General features: G+C 57.2%; 5 protein-coding genes across 5 annotated transcripts in view; 3 read left to right on the top strand and 2 right to left on the bottom strand.

Annotated features, from left to right (window-relative positions):
- Positions 1 to 419: 419 nt before the first annotated feature.
- Positions 420 to 2,578, top strand: CHGG_07642 (uncharacterized protein; the record flags this gene model as incomplete). Its single annotated transcript, XM_001225297.1, has 4 exons — positions 420 to 612; positions 795 to 1,254; positions 1,315 to 1,849; positions 1,916 to 2,578. 4 exons carry the CDS (start codon positions 420 to 422, stop codon positions 2,576 to 2,578), a joined length of 1,851 nt encoding a protein of 616 aa, XP_001225298.1.
- A 1,135-nt stretch (positions 2,579 to 3,713) lies between these two features.
- CHGG_07641 (uncharacterized protein) lies at positions 3,714 to 5,627 on the top strand (the record flags this gene model as incomplete). The annotated part of the gene is made up of 3 exons (XM_001225296.1): positions 3,714 to 3,984; positions 4,119 to 5,087; positions 5,173 to 5,627. 3 exons carry the CDS (start codon positions 3,714 to 3,716, stop codon positions 5,625 to 5,627), a joined length of 1,695 nt encoding a protein of 564 aa, XP_001225297.1.
- A 2,148-nt stretch (positions 5,628 to 7,775) lies between these two features.
- On the bottom strand, positions 7,776 to 9,687 carry CHGG_07640 (uncharacterized protein; the record flags this gene model as incomplete). Its single annotated transcript, XM_001225295.1, has 3 exons — positions 7,776 to 8,596; positions 8,777 to 9,360; positions 9,467 to 9,687. The coding sequence occupies 3 exons, from the start codon at positions 9,685 to 9,687 to the stop codon at positions 7,776 to 7,778; spliced, it is 1,626 nt and encodes a 541-aa protein (XP_001225296.1).
- A 1,544-nt stretch (positions 9,688 to 11,231) lies between these two features.
- CHGG_07639 (uncharacterized protein) lies at positions 11,232 to 13,404 on the top strand (the record flags this gene model as incomplete). The annotated part of the gene is made up of 2 exons (XM_001225294.1): positions 11,232 to 11,324; positions 11,407 to 13,404. The coding sequence occupies 2 exons, from the start codon at positions 11,232 to 11,234 to the stop codon at positions 13,402 to 13,404; spliced, it is 2,091 nt and encodes a 696-aa protein (XP_001225295.1).
- Positions 13,405 to 14,481: 1,077 nt separating this feature from the next.
- Positions 14,482 to 19,009, bottom strand: part of CHGG_07638 (uncharacterized protein) — a gene marked incomplete at both ends in the record, with an annotated part of 8,046 nt that continues 3,518 nt past the window's right edge. Inside the window, 3 exons of the mRNA XM_001225293.1 lie at positions 14,482 to 17,819; positions 17,887 to 18,250; positions 18,345 to 18,930. Of these exons, the coding sequence (XP_001225294.1) occupies positions 14,482 to 17,819; positions 17,887 to 18,250; positions 18,345 to 18,930 (4,288 nt within the window). The remainder of the gene's footprint in view (positions 17,820 to 17,886; positions 18,251 to 18,344; positions 18,931 to 19,009) is intronic.

Below are 19,009 nucleotides of genomic sequence, written 5' to 3'. Positions count from 1 at the left end.
GCCGCCCCAACGCCATAAACAGGGGTTGGGGGGGAAAATAGCCTGTGACCGCAGCTGCAGATCACTGCCCACTCCACTCCCCCCCTCCCCCCCTTCCCCCCCTACCCCCACTACCCCCGGTTTCAACCGTATTCACGTTCGTTAAGGTAGGAAGGTATGCAACCGTAAAATGTAGAGCTGGTTTCTGTTTCGACAAGGCGCTGTGACCCCTACAAGGATATATGCACTGTGCTGCTAGTCTGTCTGTGAGTCTGCGGCGAAGGCTAGGCGATTGGGGTCCAGGATGCCTTGATATCAGAAACCAGACACTGGTCTTATACTCGCCTCCCCTGCCCTTTATCTACGGTGGATACGCCGTCACAGGCAGCTTCATCTTGGGCTTCGTAAGGTTTCAACACCGCCTTGCCATCGTCGCTAACATGGAAGGGAGAGGACTCCGGCAGCAGCCCGGCTTCGCGTGCGAGGAATGCCGGCGACGAAAAGCCCGGTGCGACCGGGGGCGTCCCAAGTGCGGCTTCTGCACCGAAACTGGGACAACATGTGTGATTGTTGACAAGAGGCAACAGAGGGGGCCAAAAAAGGGGCAACTGAATGCGATGCGATCGCAAATCGGTTCGTTCATTTCCGTTCTTGCCATGCGAATGGTGGCGTTTGTGTGCTCCCACCCCTTTTCTAACCACCCCTTTGCTTTACTACTGGCTCTCTCGATGTCGGTGTTTCACATCTTAATCGCCAATCGTACCTCGTGCCTACCGTATGCAGGAAACCGTTGCCAACCTTTTTAATCTCTGTAGCGGCGCTTCAATGGCAACTAGAGCAGCAATTTGGATCCGACTCCGGCGGCGGGCCGATAATACCGAAGCAAACTACCCCCGAGGAGGAACCGAATCCCCCACGAGCCGAAAACCATGCCGTGTCTATGGACTATGAGGTTACCCACAAGGTCGCGTTGGATGGAGAGCCAAACGGCCCAAACCTTATTCTCAGCAGTGTAACGTCGGCGGCCCCGAGTACAACTACAACAACGACATCATCATCATCAATAACCTCGACAGGTGCCAGTTCCGAGCCCACGAGCGCCATTGTTGACCTCGCTGTATGGGCACATTGTATGGATTGGCAAGACCTCGATTGTGTCTTGTTGCCGCCCGACGCACCGGAAACCATACTCATGGACCACTCGGATCGTGTCGATGCAGGTCCCGGATCGATGACTGCGCCGTCCGAGCTGACGGACCTCATGCGAGTTGACCTGTGCGGTAACCTCACGCTTTCAGCCGCATTGGACAACCTCTGCTAACAGCTTCGATTCAGGGACCAACTTTATTTTGACCGGGTGCATCCAGTATGCCCCATCATCCACCGGCGTCGTTATTTTGCCTGGGCGGCCGAGGAAAATCCCGGACCAGCCCGGGCCTGTCTACGATCTGCTATGCGTACCATGGCGGCGGCCATGTCGGCGCACTGGGGTGATCTCGTCGACCGCCTCTGCGCCGAGACGCGCCATCTGCTCGAAAGTCATAGCCAGACACGAGTCACATCCAAAGACGAAATCCCCCTCGAACACATCCAGGCGTGGTTACTCCTAGCCTACGCTGAGCTCTTACGATTTGGCGAACACCAGGCCATGCTCACGGCCGGCCGTGCATTCCGGCTCGTGCAAATGGCGCGCTTATACGATGCCGATGCCCACGATGACGCGCAGACTTCTCCCGGGGGTACGAATCACGAGCCGGACGAGGGTTTTATAAACAGCGAAGAGAGGAGACGAACGTTTTGGTTGGCCTTTAGTTTTGACCGTTTTCTCTGCCTGCGGAGCGAGTGGCCGTTGACTTTGCAGGAGGAGATGGTAAGCACCGTGGACATCACACACCTTTCATTACATGTACGATCGATTGCTAACCACCACGTCAAGATACGCACGCGGCTGCCAGCACCCGAGGCAAACTTCCAAAACGGCCAACCCATCTACGTCAGTTTTCTTCCCGCAGCCACGGCACAAAACGAGCCGAGCACTTTATCACCCTTTGCCGAATGCACCGTTCTGGCGGCGCTATACGGACGCTGCATGGCCCACCGCCGGGCCTCCGTAAAAGAAAGCGGCACCAAACCCCCCTACGACTTCTGGACCCATCAAGAGTGGCTCGCATCGGCCGTCGAAAAGCGAATCCAGATGCTAGCACCCTGCGCGGCGGTCGACAACGAGCCCATGCTCCTGTTCGCGCACATACTGGCGCAGAGCGCCGTCGTGTTCCTCAGCAACACGGTGCAGCGGGCCTCGTGGCACACGCTCGAGCCGCAGGTGGTGGCGGCCGCCTACGAACGCCGGGCCGCGGTGGCCGCGCTGGAGATTGTGCGTCTGGCCCGGGCGGTCCCCTCGCTCAGCTGCTTCAAGGTTCACCCCTTCTTGCCTGATGCGCTCACATCCGCGGCCGTGTTTCTGTCAGCGCGCTGCAACTCGGTGGTGGGTGCCAGCGGGGGGGTGGAGCAGATACGCCGGGTGTTGAGAGATGTGCAGGTGATCAACAGTTTAGCACGCGAACATTATGAATCATTAAAATTGGCTAGGCATGGATAGACTACAGGGAGTTACTAAAGGGAGTTTTTAGATAGACTGGACTTCGTATGTATTCGTACGTGTACCTAGTTGCCCCGTTGGATGCACTGTGTCACGACGGGGTTTATAAACTCTTTTACCACTTTACATTCGGGTGACATGAATAGATGGTGATGGCCCAAAATTGGCCTCGTGGCAGTGGCAAGCGCTCTCCTGGTTTAACTAACTAACTTATCCTGAACTAACGTATCCTAAATTAGCTTATCCGCTCCCATATGATGACGGGGCGGGCCGAGGTGTCACAGGCGTCACGCGTGTAACTAGACTTTGTCCCTTTGATCAAGCGCCACCAGCAGTAGCTCCGTGAAACCACATTTTAGATCTTTGAACTCCCTCACAAATGTCCCTCTTCCCGTCTGGTCAATAATCCACGCTTTGTTTTGTCCCAATGCCCACAAAGTTCCCCCCTCCCCATCTGACATCACCCTCCCACCGAGGTTGCATCGGGCGCTAGGGTGGGGGGCGGGCAAAGCGAGACGGAATCCGACGGACGGAAACGGATTCCGTGCATGACGCGGAATGTCTCTCCGCGGCCCCCCGAGTACCTCTTTTCCATGCGGCCGGAATCCGAGCCCCGGCCACGGACATGGTCGCACCGACGGGACTTCGCCTATGCTTCCGTCTATTTCCGAGCTTCTCGTAATCACAGGCTTACGGAAGTAGGTACTTACAAGTTAGGTACGGACTTCTTACCCCGGCGAGCCGCATCACACCGCCACCTCTTCTTTTCTCCTACTGGAGTCCGGACTTTCGGATCAGGCCGAGACCACCGGAGAAAAGATTTCAACAAAGCTCCACCGGAATTATCCAGCCTTGGCTTCAGTCGCAGATATGATTCCCCTGCTGGGTGACTGGCTCACTGGCTGACTGCTTGGGTAGGAGCCAAGGGTTGGATGGTTACGAGGCCTGCTAGATGTATCTTTCCAGTTGGTACCGGTGAAAAAGTGCCTGTGTATGAAATGGTTGCTGGACATATTTGTAGCTTAACGCCAGATCACTGCCCGTTGCCACATACAGGACCTAGTCAGTAGCCACCTACAACCTACCAGCAAGCCCAAATCTACCCTTGTTTGCAAAGTCTACAGCAATCGGCATTATGTCTATCCCTGAGTCCTGTACCGTGCTAGTGGTGGGAGGTGGCCCAGCTGGCTCGTACACGGCGGCAGCCCTTGCCCGCGAAGGGACCGATGTTGTTCTGCTCGAGGCCGACACCTTTCCGAGGTACCACATCGGCGAATCGATGCTTGCCTCGATGCGTCATTTCATCCGGTTTATCGATCTCGAGAAGACGTTTGACAACCATGGCTTCCGTAGAAAGGCATGTTATAGTCACTACAATGTTTACTGTGACAACGATGTACTGTCAGGTCTGGACTCTAACATCACGCTATGATTGTTAGAATGGTGCAGCATTCAAGTTGAACGATAAACGAGCGGGGTGTGAGTTAAAAGCATACAAAAGCTCACTCATTTTGGGCTGCCAGCTAATGACCTCATACAGACACCGACTTCCTTGCCGTCAACGGCCCAAATGGCTATTCCTGGAATGTGATCCGTTCCGAATCGGACAAGTTGATGTTTGACCACGCTGAAAAGAGTGGCGCCCATACCTTTCAGGGTGTCAAGGTCGATTCGGTCCAGTTCATCCCGGCTCCGGATTTCCCAGCAGATGAGAGAATCTGTAACCCAGGACAAGCAGTCTCGGCCACTTGGTCACGCAAGGCGGATGGGGCCACCGGAACGATTAAATTCGACTACATAGTCGATGCTAGCGGGCGCAACGGCATCATCTCTACCCAATATCTCAAGAACCGCAAGTTCAACCAGGCACTTAAGAACCAGGCCAACTGGGGCTACTGGAAAGGGGCCAAGACGTATGCTCCGGGCACGCATATGGAGGGCGCCCCCCTCTTCGAGGCCTTGACGGACCAGAGCGGCTGGTGCTGGGCCATCCCGCTCCATGACGATACTCTCTCCGTCGGTATCGTAATGCGGCAGGACTTGTCTCTGGCGCGCAAGAGAGGGCTGGGCTCGCCGTCTATGATTGAGTTCTATAAGCACTGTTTGACCCTGGCCCCGGAGATCGAGGCCCGACTCGCCGAAGCCGAGCTCGTTTCTCCCACCATCAAGGCCGCCTCGGACTGGTCGTACAGCGCCTCAGGATACGCGGGCCCCAACTTCCGGCTGGTCGGCGATGCGGGATGCTTCATCGACCCCTATTTCAGCTCCGGTGTGCACCTTGCGCTGGCCGGTGGCCTTTCGGCTGCCATGACCATCCAGGCCTCCATTCGAGGTGATTGCAGCGAGTTCCAAGCGGCTAAGTGCCACTCGGCCAGGGTCGGCGAGAGTTACTCGCGTTTCCTGCTGGTCGTGATGACAGCCCTGAAACAGATCCGCAGCGGTAACGAGCCAGTCCTGAGCGATTTTGACGAGGATGGTTTTGATAGGGCGTTTTCCTTTTTCCGGCCGAGTATGTTTGCCCATCCATCATCTATCCCCTAACCATAAATCCATAACAACAAAAAGAAACCGCAACTAACTCCCCACAACAACAGTCATCCAAGGCCTCGCGGACGCCGACGCCAGCGGCAAGCTAACGCAAGGCGTGATCTCGCAGTCGGTCGAGTTCTGCCTGCACGCGTTCGAGAACATCTCGTCGGAGGCGCGGCAGGGGGTGCTGGACAAGCTGGAGCGGGTCAAGGCGGACCCCAACGTGGAGACCAAGGCGGACCTGGAGAAGCTGACCGAGGACGAGCTGGCCATCCTGCGCACCATCCGTGCCCGCCAGATGCTGCGCGGCGAGGAGGCCATGGACGGCGTCAAGAGCTTCGCCCAGGACGTCATCGACGGCTGGGTGCCCAGGTTGGTGCACGGCAGTCTGGGCATGGACCGCGTCGGTGACCAGGTGGCGGCCCCCAAGTATCAGGAGAGTGTGTTCGAGTCGGGCCTGGCGGATAAGAAGCCGGCTCCTGCGCTGGAGAAGAGGCCTGAGGGGGTTGTTCAGGTGTGAGGAGGGTTGTTGTGCTGGGGCGTTGGCAAGAAATCGGATCAGTGCCGGACTCCATCGCGGTGTTTCGCGGTCAGCGAGTCACATCTCGACTGGTTAGGTAGAAAATAAACACAATCCGCAGAGAAATTTCAACACCACCAAGACCGTGATTGTGTCCACACAGCATTGCTGCCGCTGAGTGATGTGGAAGTCGAAGAGCCCACGGTTAATGTCGTTTCGGACCTGTCACGGCCCAGCGTTTGAATATCGCCCCCCAAAGCCACGGGAGAGACAGCCTTAAATCCAATACCTAATACCACAAAGAAGTTATCAGAATGGCAACAGATGCCGCAACCACTTGTCCGAGGGCCAGGGCACCGTTCCAGTCAAACCCAGCGCCCCGAGAAAGCAAAACGACGAGCCAGACTAGGCCAATACCAAAAACCCCGACCGAAGCCAAATACGGAAGTTCCAGCTTGATCCGATCCATTTGCCAACCGAACACGAAATGAAGGGCCCTGATTGGGGTTGTCTCCTTCCAAGGCTCGTTCATTGATGGTATTTCCACCGGGTCGCGTCCGCTGTCGTTACGATGTTAGTGAAATAGCATGAAGGACATAGTAGCGTGTCAAAAGGCCTTACAACTTTGAGTAGATGCAACTGCCGTGCGTCATGCCAGACAAGGTATCCAAGCCGTTTGCACTCGCGGGGTCTCGGGCGCAAGTGGTGAATAGGTAGTGCAATGGTATCCGCCGCAGACGTTCCTTGGACTTTTGTGCCAACGTGAAGGCGGAAGCAACTTTCTCGTCCGGGTATCGGGTGTCGTCACTGTCACTGTCGTAGCTTTGGTACTTCTTGATGGCCTGTTGGTAGTCCTCTTTGGTCTTCTCGATATCTACCGATGTCATCAGACCAAAGAAACGACCGTGACTGATTCTGCCATCGAACTGAAACTATCATTGCAGAGATTTCCGGTTAGTGCGCAGAATATCATCAAACATAACAGTTAGGCATTTTTGAACTCACAAGAACCTCAGTCACGCTCACCACACCGTAGAAAGGCAGCCACTTTCTCCACCTCCCAAGATGCTGGAAGCATACTTCAACCATTCCAATGTATACGGCTCGGTCGTCCTCCAGGATGGCATCCCAAGGTTGAAGTGGCATATAAATTGGTATGCCCAGTTTACTCTTGGTTTTGCGGCTCTCCGTAGAGTTGGAAGGTGTCTCGTCGGATGAAGTGTCGGAAGGGGTGTCAGAACGGGGCTTGTCGTCGGCACTCTCGACCCACCCTCACTCCGATCATTGTCCTCAAGCGCTTCGATTTCAGACATTGCACTTGAACAGCGTATTGTCCCTCTCGAGGATTATCCAAGCAGACGAAACAGACGGTGCCTGGATTGTCAAGGGGATTTTTGATACGGGTAGGAAGTGCGATAGGGAGCGACAATACTATGTCCCTGGGCAAGAACTTTGATCGTTTGAGATCAACTGCGTATCGGGCCTCGGAACTCGCCAGGATATTGGTGAGGAACAGCCCAGCGGATATGACAGGAAAGAAACAATGGGTGGTAGCCTGGGACTCGGGAGGATGGGAGAAGGACTCGCAAATAATCCAAGGAATTTGGAAATGGAAAGGTCAAAATAAAAATTAGCAATGCCTGGCTGCATGCGTGAGGCTCTGGTCAGGCAGCACCGACTAGCCAAAAAAGGCGCCCTGCTTCATGCACGTGTATCCTCAGCTCATAGTACCTGAGAGGTAGTAAATCCAGATGATCGAGGAGAGCCTCGCCCACCACAAATCAGTTCCGGACATGATAAGTCCCCACCCCCGGCAATCGCACACACCACCAATTGTTGGAAATCCAACAGCCAGAGTAGCGATACTTCTGAACAGGGCGCGCAACGTTAGTGCAAGTAAGGTCACTGATACGAGGCTTCAATCCGTGATGCAATTGTCTGACAGTCTGATTGATGTAACTGGAAGAAAGGAGATCCTCTGTGCCCTGAGAAACGCTGCATTGGGCCCAGTCTGGTGGGCCCAATAAGCCCCTGTCGTTGACCCGCCGTACCGTATCTTCAGCCACCCGTTTTGTGCAACACCAATCGCACACTTTGACCCACTTCGCACATGTGGAAGACAACTCTCCTGAACAACTTCAACATTGCCTAAATCCATATACTCGCTGACATCCTGCAATGACCCTGTAGGACGACGTCCGTTAAAGCGTCCGATGTCTCTACAAGCTCCCCAGCTTCGAACTTCGCCTTGATAATATCTACAATAGTCGCAAATTTGACGTTGGGATCCAGTTTGACCTTCCTCTTCTTCTCGGGCTTCACTCTTTCCAACTGAGCTTCAACTGCCTCAAGTTTCAGTTGCAAATTCAACACTTCCATCGTTGTCTCATCAGCAAGCTTCGCGATCTTATCAAAGCTGATCTTGACCGTGTTGTCCGTCCTGAAAATCTCGCATAGTTCAGGGCTAACTTCGTACAACAACTTAAAGATATCTTGACTGCGTCTAGGCGTCGGGACAGTCTTATATGATAGCCTAGTGATCTTCGACAGACTTTCTTGTGACCGATGGCGTCGTTTTCGAGGCGTGGAAACCTGTCTGGGTTGTCCTACGTCGACAAAGCGACTCGCGAGAGGCTTCTCGACGTTGAGGGGCCAGAGACCAGATGCCTCCCATCCAGATCTGACATTTTTGCTGTACATCAGATCTTCCCTGGCTCTAGCATAGGCGACGATGAAGTCCTGTTTGTTGAGAGGGAGTCCGTTGCGTTGAAGGATGATATCGCTCAGGTAACGGCGGTGGCTGTTCTTCAGGGGGCTGAAGACGGTAAGGTCGAGCGGCTGGAGGACGTGGGAACAGTGTGGAGGTAAAAAAAGAAGGTGAACGTTGTTGGCGTAACACTCCCACATAAACTCATCACTTTCATGACTCCCATGCCCATCAACTACCAACAACCGCCTCTTTGTTGTTGCTGTCCCAGGGATGTAAATCTCCTTCAACCAGTGAAGCGCAATATCATTGTTTGTCCATCCGTTTGGGCTTGTCGTAAACCTCCAACGTGAGATAGCATTGTAGAGGCGTGGATCGCGAGGAAACCACTGCTGCTGAACGTCCGCGCCCTCATAGATAACCAGGGGGGGGAGCGACTTACCCGCTGCCGTGATGCATTCGATGATCGTGATCCAGATCCGGTTTTCTGGACTCTTGGCGATAGCAACTCTGGTCTCCTGTCTTCCAACACATAAACCGTTTGTTCCCATACCTTCCATCACTCCAACTTCGTCCATATTCCCCCGGTGCTCGGGCAGGATGTCCTCAATAGCAGGGAGCACAAGCTTCTCAAACCAGGTCCTAATAACCTCAGTTGTTGCCCCTTCAATGCGCTTGTAGTCAACTCGCTTCACCTTCTTGGTCTTAACTTCTGGGTGGCGCTTGAAAAATCGAGGAAGCCAGCCGTTCCCGACCGTCTCTGAGGAGCCGTTTGCCTGGAGGATACGGTCGGCGAATAAGCGAATCTGGCGATGGGAAACCGGGACGCCTAAGTCCTCTTGTATCGTGATCCAGGCCGCCAGATGCTTTTCCTGGGTAGGCGAAAGCTTTTGCAATACAGTAGCTTCGTATTCGCCCTTGGGTCGGACACCCTTCTTGATCCGGGACTGAATGGTTGAGGGGGTACGCCCCACTCTTCGGCTGCCTTCCGTACGGACATGCTTCCGTTTCTGATGGCGCTGATGGCTTTTTGGAGGTTTTCTTCGGTATATTTCTTAGCCATCATAAAATCCCTAGTTCCAGCAATTAAAACGATATCGAACTTGTGAATTTTTGACCAAAATTGACTAACTAAGTTGTTGTGGTTTGACCTTGGACGGGACGAGGGATGGTTGGGCAGGAATGCGGGGCTGGAAGTGTGCGAGAGGTGGAGTGTGCGATTGCCGGGGTGAGGGACTTGAGCCACGTCTTGGCACTCGTAGGTGTTGTACAATACAACAGGAGTGACCGTGCCCGCTGCGCGCGGGCACGCCAAAGGAAGCCTGGAGGAACGGGCCGGCGCAGGTAACCCATAGCGGCATCAGAATATGGTTGGTCGATCAGTTTTAGGACGGTTGACGAATGTTGGGAAAGCAAGCAAAAGCAGTTCTTTGGTCAACCTCAAAAGCTAGTCATACAGCCGCGCCTTCTTCCCGCTGTGGATCACTTGCTTCTGGCCGGTTCCGGAGAGCTTGGTTCCTTTCTTTTCTTTGTCGGGGTCCTGCTGCTCGAAACGGGTTGAGCGTCCAATAATTCTTCTGTGTCCGAAGCATCGTTCGAGTCGTCGCCATGTAGATCAATAGTTAGGTGAGCCGTGGCTGTGTAAGGCGGTGATATATACCTGAAGATGAACTGTGGGCATCTGATCGGGATCGGCCGTGATCGAGTCTAGCTGTGCTCCAGGGCTGGGTGGTGGTTTGGTCGCTTCGCGTTCTGCGGTTTCTGGGGCAACCGGCGAGGAAGATGGATTCTGAGGCGAGGAAGATGGATTCTGAGGCGAGGAAGATGGATTCTGAGGCGAGGAAGATGGATTCTGAGGCGAGGAAGTGGGATTTTGAGCACGGCCTAGTGAAGAGAACGGGTTTCTGCTTGCGACTGCTCCGGGGCCAGGCGATCGTGGTGTCGTTGGCAAGTTGCCCACAGGGTCCGATGATTTCGGCGTGGGTGTATTGTTGGTTGACGGGGAATTCTGCCGAATGAGTTCCCAATTGTCGGCGAGAATCACCAGAATTCGAACAGTAGGATCGACTTTCCGAGAGCCTTGGATCAGTCGCGGTCTAGGACCCCCAGGAGTCGGCCACTGCACGTGATCCACGACCCCTTAGGAAAGGGGTTTGCGGCGGTCCGCATCCACCCGGCCAGAGACTTCCAGGGTTGCTGGTCGACGGGGAAGAGAACGAGGACGTGGCATATGTGTATGCCCTCGCGAGGAGGGCGGTCGTTCTCTGGCTGCAAGTAAGACCCGAGTTTGGCGAACACCGAAGTCTTGACCAGCGGCTCCGGCCAGACTCCTTGCTTGATATGGAAGGTATCTAGCTCGACGGGGCCGGCAAAGGACACATGTGCCGAAGTGGTTGGCCAGAGAGCTGTCTCGTCAGGACCACCGAGCCGGCGGGGGATGACAATTGGAAGTGTTAGCAGCCAGGTTCTGCTTCAGTGCAAAGTAATAGCGCGTACGGAGTTAAGCCGTCATCGCGCGGCAGTGCCAGTGCCACCTGTACAGACTGCGATTCGTCTGTCTCCCACCCGCTGAATCCTACGCCTTGGAATGTGAGTTTGTTTGGGAAAAGTCGGGCGACGATGCTGAACCATTTCCCTTCCCAATCTTCTTCCAGGGTTGCTATTTTCGCTTCGGTGTTGAACATGGAGAGTATCACCGGAAGTCCCGAGCCGTCTTTGTCTTCGGTACTCAGGAGGCGCGGGTAGAGCTCTTCAATACAAGCGGGTTGGATGAATGGTAGGAAGGTCCCGGCCTTGAAGTTTCCCGCGCTTGTGTAGCGGGAGCCGATTGGCAGGATCTCGCATTGGCCCAAGTCCGAGTGGTAGGTGACGATGAGGTCTGTACCGGTAATGTCTTGATGTCGCTTACTTGGCACGGGGGGTATCGGGTGAACGACAGTGGGATGAGGAGCAGACATGTCGGCAGCAATGGATTCACGGGTAGTGTGATGGTAATTCACGGGTATTGTGAGAGGGATGGCATTCGGGGAGAGAAAGGCCCTGCGTGGTCGCCACTTCTATACCATGCTGCAGGATCTCCAAGATTCGCCTTTCCGCGGCATGGGATTGCCCAGCCGCGAGGAGATCGACGCGGTATTGAAGGTCCAGAAGAAAGATGACAGCAGCGTGACGGCGAAGATCCAGGGCAAGCAATCGAATCCGTCTTCTGCGCATGCCGGCGAGCCCCACGGAAGCCCACGGTGGCCCGTCCACAGAGGCGAAATATCGCCAGAAGGGGTCGGTCCGGGCGGACGGATGTGGCTCGAGCTCGGACGTTATGCAACATACGTCGATGTGGCCTTGGGCCTCACAAGGCACTGGACCCTGAATAAGCTCCAGTCGATGGCAGTCTTGCTACCGGCGGTGTTTCTTGACGAGCGCGGCACACGGCTGCAGGAAGAAGGGGGTCGGCAGCATTTCCAATACATCGGCGGCGAGGGCGGCACCGGCAAGTCTCGCGTCATACACGCCATCAAGGACATGTTCCGGCTGAAGGACGGTCTCCACACGCTGCTCCTGACGGGCGCCAGCGGTAATGCGGCCGCGCTTATCGGCGGAGTGACGCTGCACTCGGCGGCAAATATTGCGTTTGAGGGCAGGGCAGCGACAGCAAGGAACATCTCGGAAGAAGAGAAGCTGCGGTGGAAAAACATGATCATGCTGGTTATCGACGAGATCAGCCAGGTGGGCGGTCTCACGCTCGCGGCGGTGGACAGCCGCCTGAAGCAGTACAGAGACGACCACCATCGACCGTTCGGCGGGATCCCAATGGTCATGTTCTTTGGTGATTTCTTCCAGTTCGACCCCATCCTGCAGACCAGCCTCCTCTTGCCAACGCCTAGGGACCCCGGTGGACAGAGACCGGACAGCGCTGCAAAGCACCTAGCAGCGCATAAGCTGTTCCTCCAGTTCACGAACGTCGTCATCCTCCGCGAACAGGTCCGCGCGGCCGGCTGTCCAAGGTTGCGGGGTTTCCTTCCGCGCCTGCGCAATGGCGAGCAAACCGAGCTAGACTTCCAGCGGCTATGTCAGCGCGTCTATACACCGTCGAGCGAGTCCTCCTTCGTAGATGGCTTGAGAGCCATCACGCCTCTGAACCAAGACCGGTGGGACATGAACATGGCGGCCGTCGTCCAGTGGGCTCGTGCCCACGGCAAGCACATCTCCATCTTTGTGGCCAAGCACGATACCGATTCGGGGAAGCGACTAAGTGTGGAAGAGCTGTGCCGCGTGCTTCGCTACGGAGACGACTCCCAGCTGCCAACCCCGGGCTTGTTCTTCTACGCTCAAGGGATGCCGGTGGTGGTGACTCGCAACCAGTTTGTCGGGCTAAAGGTGGTCAACGGGGCACCTTTCAAGGCCGTCGACATCTTCCCCGACCTCGCAGCCGGCACCATCGCGCTCGCCAACGACGTGACTCTCCATCTCGGGCCACCCGTGGCCGTCCTCCTCGAGTCGGAGGATACCGCCGGTCTGGCCATTCCCGGGCTCCCGAACGGCACAATCTTGATCAAGAGCAAGACGGTCGCCATCCCGAGCCATATGCGGGGCAAAGAAGGCAGATGGAGGGGCAAGCCAGGTTTCAGGTGGGTCACCCACCGAACGGGGTCTCTTTGCACCCCGGCCTTCGCCATGACAGATCAGAAGAGCCAGGGCAAGCAGTTCTCCAACGTCCTCGTCAATCTCAAAGGCGTCCACTCCAGCGGTACGGCGACGCGGCCCAGCTTCATGAGCCTGTACGTGCAGCTGTCGAGGGCGCAGAGCTGGGACGGGCTGCATTTGTTTCGGAAACCGGGGCGCGGCGACTTCATCGAGCCCAAGAATGTGCTGGACAAAGACATGAGGGAGGCCATCCTCAAGCTGGAACGGCGGGGCGAGGAGACCAGGCGGCGGTTCGAGCAGGACCACAGGCACGAGTCGTGGTTTCAAGAATGGGCTGCCATGCCTGAATCTGGCCAAGGGACTGAAACCGATGACGTAGAGGGCGCGGCGCTCTGGCGAGACCCTGGGGTTCCCGAGCCCGAATCGTAGCAAACTTCTTTGCCGTTGCTCTGTTTTGGAGCTCTTTTCCAGCGGAATAAGCTGCTTCAATTAATATTTTCCTTCTCAACTTGTTGCCGTGTTGGCCTGCAATCTGCATCCTTTCGTGGTCGTCGGCGAACCTGCCCGGGGGTACGCCGTCTCATTGGCCCTTATAAACCGGGGCCAGCCCCACAGCCGACAGACCCCAACAGACCGTCCGTGCACCACCACTGCCAAGCCCAACTTCGAGACGCTCATCGTCAGAGGCAAGTTCCTCCGGGCAAAGCAACATGGCTGCTTCCACAATCGTTAGGATAATGACAGTAAATCTTCACAGTTTACAGGGAGAAATGGCACGGCTTTTTTTGATGGGGCGTTTTATGGGGTTTTTATGGGGCGGAATTGGTCCGTGCTTGGAGCATGGTTTTTCTCGGAAAAGGAACCTTTCGGAAGTACTCGTTCCTCGCACGTTCCTCCAGGCAAAGGAACCTTTCGGAAGTACTCGTTCCTCGCACGTTCCTCCAGGCAAAGGAACCTTTCGGAAGTACTCGTTCCTCGCACGTTCCTCCAGGCATACACGGACATCCTTGAAATGTGGATAATGGGTTGGGAACTGATAAAACAACGATGTCTGCAAAAAGCGAAATGTCCAAGGACTGAGGTATAGATAACCCAAACTTGTATATCATTGGTCTTTTATATTATGTGATTGATAACCCCGAGTCCTCGGTAACCTACTTCGGTAGGCACGGCGTAATTTACAGAACTAGTTTCCAGCCAGCTTGTGTGCTTTCCAAGTCAATAAATCTTTTACCGGCGCCATGCTCCTAACAACTTCTGCCCACCTGCCATGTCAAAGATTTTGGGTGATAAGAGTGATACACGCATGATAGAAAGCGACGGTCATGTTTAGGGGCCTCATCAATTGATTGTCTCGCAGCACAAACCCCACTCGCCCCATCTACCTGCAGTTACTCGAGCCCGAATCCCCCCGGAATCGTACTCAACCTCAGTTCCATCATCATCCATAATTTCTCGCATCAATTTATCAAATAGGTACATCAATTACCACCATGCCAACCAGAATCACGCCCCTGCAGCTATCTCGACATGGCTACTCTTTGCCACCACGTCACTCGCCAGAGCCCCCAAAGACGCGCTCTGCATGATACTAAAAATCGAAATATCCGCCGCGGCCTGCAACATCAACATGTTACGCAGTTCCACCGCTACAAGCGAGTCGACGCCGTGCAGTGCCGGCGATTTGGCTAGGTCGATATCATCGATGGGAATCATAAAAATGTCCCCTAGCTTCGAGGCGATGGCGTCACCAACCAGTCGCGTCGCTTCGTCACGCGAACCGGCCTCCTGCAGCTGCGCCGACAGCGGTTTGACATCGGCGTCACCAAGCTGCTGGCCCGCCGCCTGGGCCCCCGTGGGCCTGCGATACTTGAGGGGCACGAAGCGGGCATCACGGCCCATCTGAGACTCGCTCGTCGGATCCCACTGCGGTCCGGGTCCCGAGTTGAGGCCCAGAAGGACCTGGGGTTGCTCGAGGGGGTGCAGGACGGCCGCGCCAATGGCCCGCAGCACCGAGTCTTCGGGCAGAACGAGCATTTGGCCGGGCTTGCGAACGCGCTCCGACACGGCGCGGGATTCAGCTACGTAACCGACGCCCCTGACAATGCCAATGTCGATCGACACGGCCGGCAGCCCCGAGGCCTGCCGCCAGCGTGCCAGCGCGTCCTGGTACGATCCGCCGGCTGCGTAGTTGGCTTGACTGGCCAACCCGAGGATGCACGACAACGAGGAGAGCATGACGAAGAAGTCGAGCGAGCCGCGCTGGGTGAAGTTGGAGTGCAAGTTCCAGCTACCCGCAACCTTGGGCCGGATCGCCGTCTGCCAGTCGTCGAGCGTCATCTGCTCGAGGATAGAGTCCTTGAGCACCATGGCGCCTTGGATGACGCCCCGGATCGGTGGCAGCCCCTCCTCATTCTTGCACCTATCGAGGGCTCTCGTCAGGGACTGCTCACTGGCCACGTCACAACTAATGGCCACGACGCGGCAGCCGGCCTCGCGCAGCTGCGTGATGAAGGTCCCTGCATTCTGCTTGCTGGCATTTCGCGATAGCAGGATGAGGTTGCGGGCGCCGTGGTCCATCATCCAGTGCGCGATGGATCGCCCGAGGCCTCCCACGCCGCCCACAAGCAGGTAAGACGCATCGGGCCGCAATTTCGGCGCCGGCGCTCGTGGGAGCACCCGAACCTGCTCATCCGGCGCGACCGATAGCACAACTTTGCCCGTGTGTTTACCGGTTTGCAACAGCCGGAAAGCCCGCGACACCTGCTGCATGGGGAAGACGGTGACCGGGTGGATCGGTTCGATCACCTTTCTTCCTGCGAGGCGCGCGACCTCGCTGAGAACCCGGTGCGCGTGGGTCCCGCGCTCGCGCAGCAACGACATCATGTCCAGGGACGTGAAGGACGCCACCTGCGAGAAGGTGGCCATCTCGAGCAGGCTGTTCCCTTCCAAGTCCCGCTTACCAATCTCCACGAAGTGACCAAACGGCGCGAGCACGTCGAACCCGGCCTGCAACAGCGGGCCAGCCAACGAGTTGAGCACCACATCCACACCGCGCCCCCCTGTAGCGGCCAGGACAGCCGGCGCGAAGGACGCGTCACGGCTGTTGAAGATGCGTTCGGCGGGGATCCCGTACTCGCGAGTGAGGAGATCGCGCTTCTCCTGGGACCCGACGGTAGCGTATACCTCGGCGCCGAGGTAGTCCTTGGCCAGCATAATCGCTGCTTGTCCGACACCTCCCGCGGCGGCGTGGATAAGGACGGATTGGCCGGGCCGAAGGTTCGCGATATCAACAAGACCAACATAGGCGGTGCTGAAGATCATGGGCAGCGACGCGGCGTCGTCAAAGGTCATACCCTCAGGCATATGCGCAACGCCATGCCAGCTGACGCGGGCGCGGTTCGCAAAGGGGCCGATAAGCAACGCCATGACGCGATCGCCGACGGCGAAGCCCTGCGCCGCGGCCTCGCTGCCCACGCGGGTGATGATACCGGCACATTCCAAACCCATGACGCGCTCGCGCAGCTGGCCCATGGCCACCATGACGTCGCGGAAGTTGAGCCCGTATGCCCGCGGCTCGATCTCCACCGTGTCTGCATCTCCGCTGATGTCCTCGTCGTCGTCGGCAAATACCAACGTGTCCAACAGACCCGGAACGCCAGCCTTCAGCCGCAGCGGGCGCTGTTCCTGGAAAAGAGGCGCCTCCGGGATGGACTCGGGCATGGTCCAGTCGGGGGCTTCGGGCGTCAGCATCTTGTTGCGCGCTAGGTCCTTGCGTAGGCGCGGGACTAGGATGAGCCCGTCGCGGACCGCGAACTCGTTGTCTACCGGCGCCGGCTCGGCCATGATGGAGTAGACGTCGTCCGCGGTGCCCAGGCTGGTCTGCAGCACGTGGGCGATGGCTGCGATGCCCGACTCGGACCACACCGGTGTTTGCGGATCCAGGTCGAGGGTCGGGAAGTAACGGCCCACGTATTCGCTCCGTAAGCTGCGCAGGAACCCGGTGACCAGTGCCTTGTTCGGATCCACGCACTCGACTGCAGCGCCGCGCGTTACCCAGAGAAGCCCTTTGCAGGCGGTTGCCATGGTCTTGACGCTCCGCAGGCTGGCGGAATCGAGGGTGTGCAAGATCGATTGCTCGATCTCGCCCACAAACACGCATATCTTGGTGTTGTATGTCTCTGCCGTGGCCGAAGGTGCTTCTAGGGGTTGGACGGCGGGAAGAGCGCCGCCAGTGACCTTGGCGATGGACTCCCGCAGAGACTGGAGCCAGTTGGAAGGGGGGGGCGCCTTGTCACTGGTGACAACGATGACACTGTCCGACGCCAGCTTGAATTGACGCGGGGAAGCAGTCGCCAGCATACTGCTAATGGCGTACATATCGTCATCGTTTTCGTAGTCATGGATCTCGACATCGATGCCGCCGAAACCGGCACCCTTGAGGACCCTGTCCCACATCGGAATTGATAGCGAAGGGCTGGAATGGCGCTCGGGCTCCTCGCTCAGCCACCAGCCGGGCAGCAGACCGAAAATGAAACCCAGGTCGAGTTGGTCATGTGTCGTCTCCATAAGCAGAAGGGTGGCGCCCGGTTTCATCAGCTTGTGCACATGGTCCATAGTGCGGGCCATGCTCTTGGTTGCGTGCAGCACCTGGCAGGCGACGACAATGTCGTAGCTCGCGAGATTGAAGCCCTGTGACTCGGGGCTCTTCTCGATATCAAGTTGATCGAACTCCATAAAGTTGCTCCAGGCGCCGAACTCGCTCCGGGCCGCCTCGAAGAAGGCCGAAGAAACATCAGTGAAGTGCCAAGTGTCGTACAGCGGCCCGGGCTCCTTGTCCGGGTCTGACGTCGAGAGGGCATAACGCGTGGCACCGCCCGGTGCCGGCTCCGATCTCCAAGACTCGCGCACGGGGGTTCTTATGGGCGACGGCCCGGAGCAAGGCGGCAAACTGGACAAATCCCGGCCGGAACCGCAAGGCGTTGGCGTAGTACTTGTACAGCAGCTGGTCCTCCATCATAATCTCGAGCGGCGCCTTTTCACCTCGCATCACGGGCACAAAGTGGGGACCGAGCCGGCACATCAGCTCGCCATCAACGCTCTTTGTGGCCGCTAGTGTCGTGTATTGTTGGCGTTTCTGCGGGTCGTCACTTGTCCAGGTGTGACTGTCGGCGCCCAGGCGACGTGCCGCCGCGGCGTCCAGCGTATCCTTCATCCACGTATGGAACTTGACATGGTGCGGCGCGAGGTTAGCCACGTCCTGCTCGGTGAGAACCTGCAGTGCGTCGTGGCAGAAGTACACGCACACCCGCCGCAGGGCCATCAGCACGTCCCAGTCGGCGGGATCCAAATCCTTCGACACGCTGAACTTTTTCTTCACGGCGGATGTCGCGCCGGGCAGACCCAGGGACAGAGCAACGTCGGGCGCCCAGTCGACCTTGACGCACAGCTCCTTGGTCCAGGGGCTGTTTCTCCTCGGCGTCCACGGCCGCGCTCTGCCCCAACGACTGGCACACGAAACCCTGCACTTCGATGACGGCCTCGGCGCCGTCAACGACCGAGATGTGCGCCTCGGAGCCCTGCGCGTCCTGGCGCGGCGCCTTGGTGTTGCACATGAAGGGTGTGGCCGGGCCGTCGTGGCCATGTGGCTCGAGACCCAGAGCTTCTGGGATCGACTGTGGCAGCATGGCGCTGTCGTTGCTCGCGCCCGAACCGGACAGCGCCGCGTACGACGAGATGATGACCGAGTCCAGCGTCGTGGGGTGTACGACGTGCTTGGTCCCGACGTCGGCGACCTCGATGGTGGTCACGCACCGCGGCTCCTTGGATCGGCCGTCCTGCACGATGCTGGTCGTGTTCTGGAACATGGGCCCGTGGTGCACGCCTTGCATGCGCAGTTCGGCGAACAGGTCTTCCGGATCGACCCGCCGCGTGTAGCCCGACTCCCCGAGGAAGCTAGTCGTCCTAGGCGGAGAAGGGGGGACGTCAAATTCGACCGTGATCAGCCCCTTGGCATGCTGCGTCCACTCGCTGT

This window comes from Chaetomium globosum, genomic scaffold, assembly GCF_000143365.1.
Source record: "Chaetomium globosum CBS 148.51 scaffold_5 genomic scaffold, whole genome shotgun sequence".
Taxonomy (NCBI): Eukaryota; Fungi; Ascomycota; class Sordariomycetes; order Sordariales; family Chaetomiaceae; genus Chaetomium; species Chaetomium globosum.
Note: the sequence above shows the minus strand (reverse complement) of the source record. Positions and strands in the feature narration are given on the sequence as shown.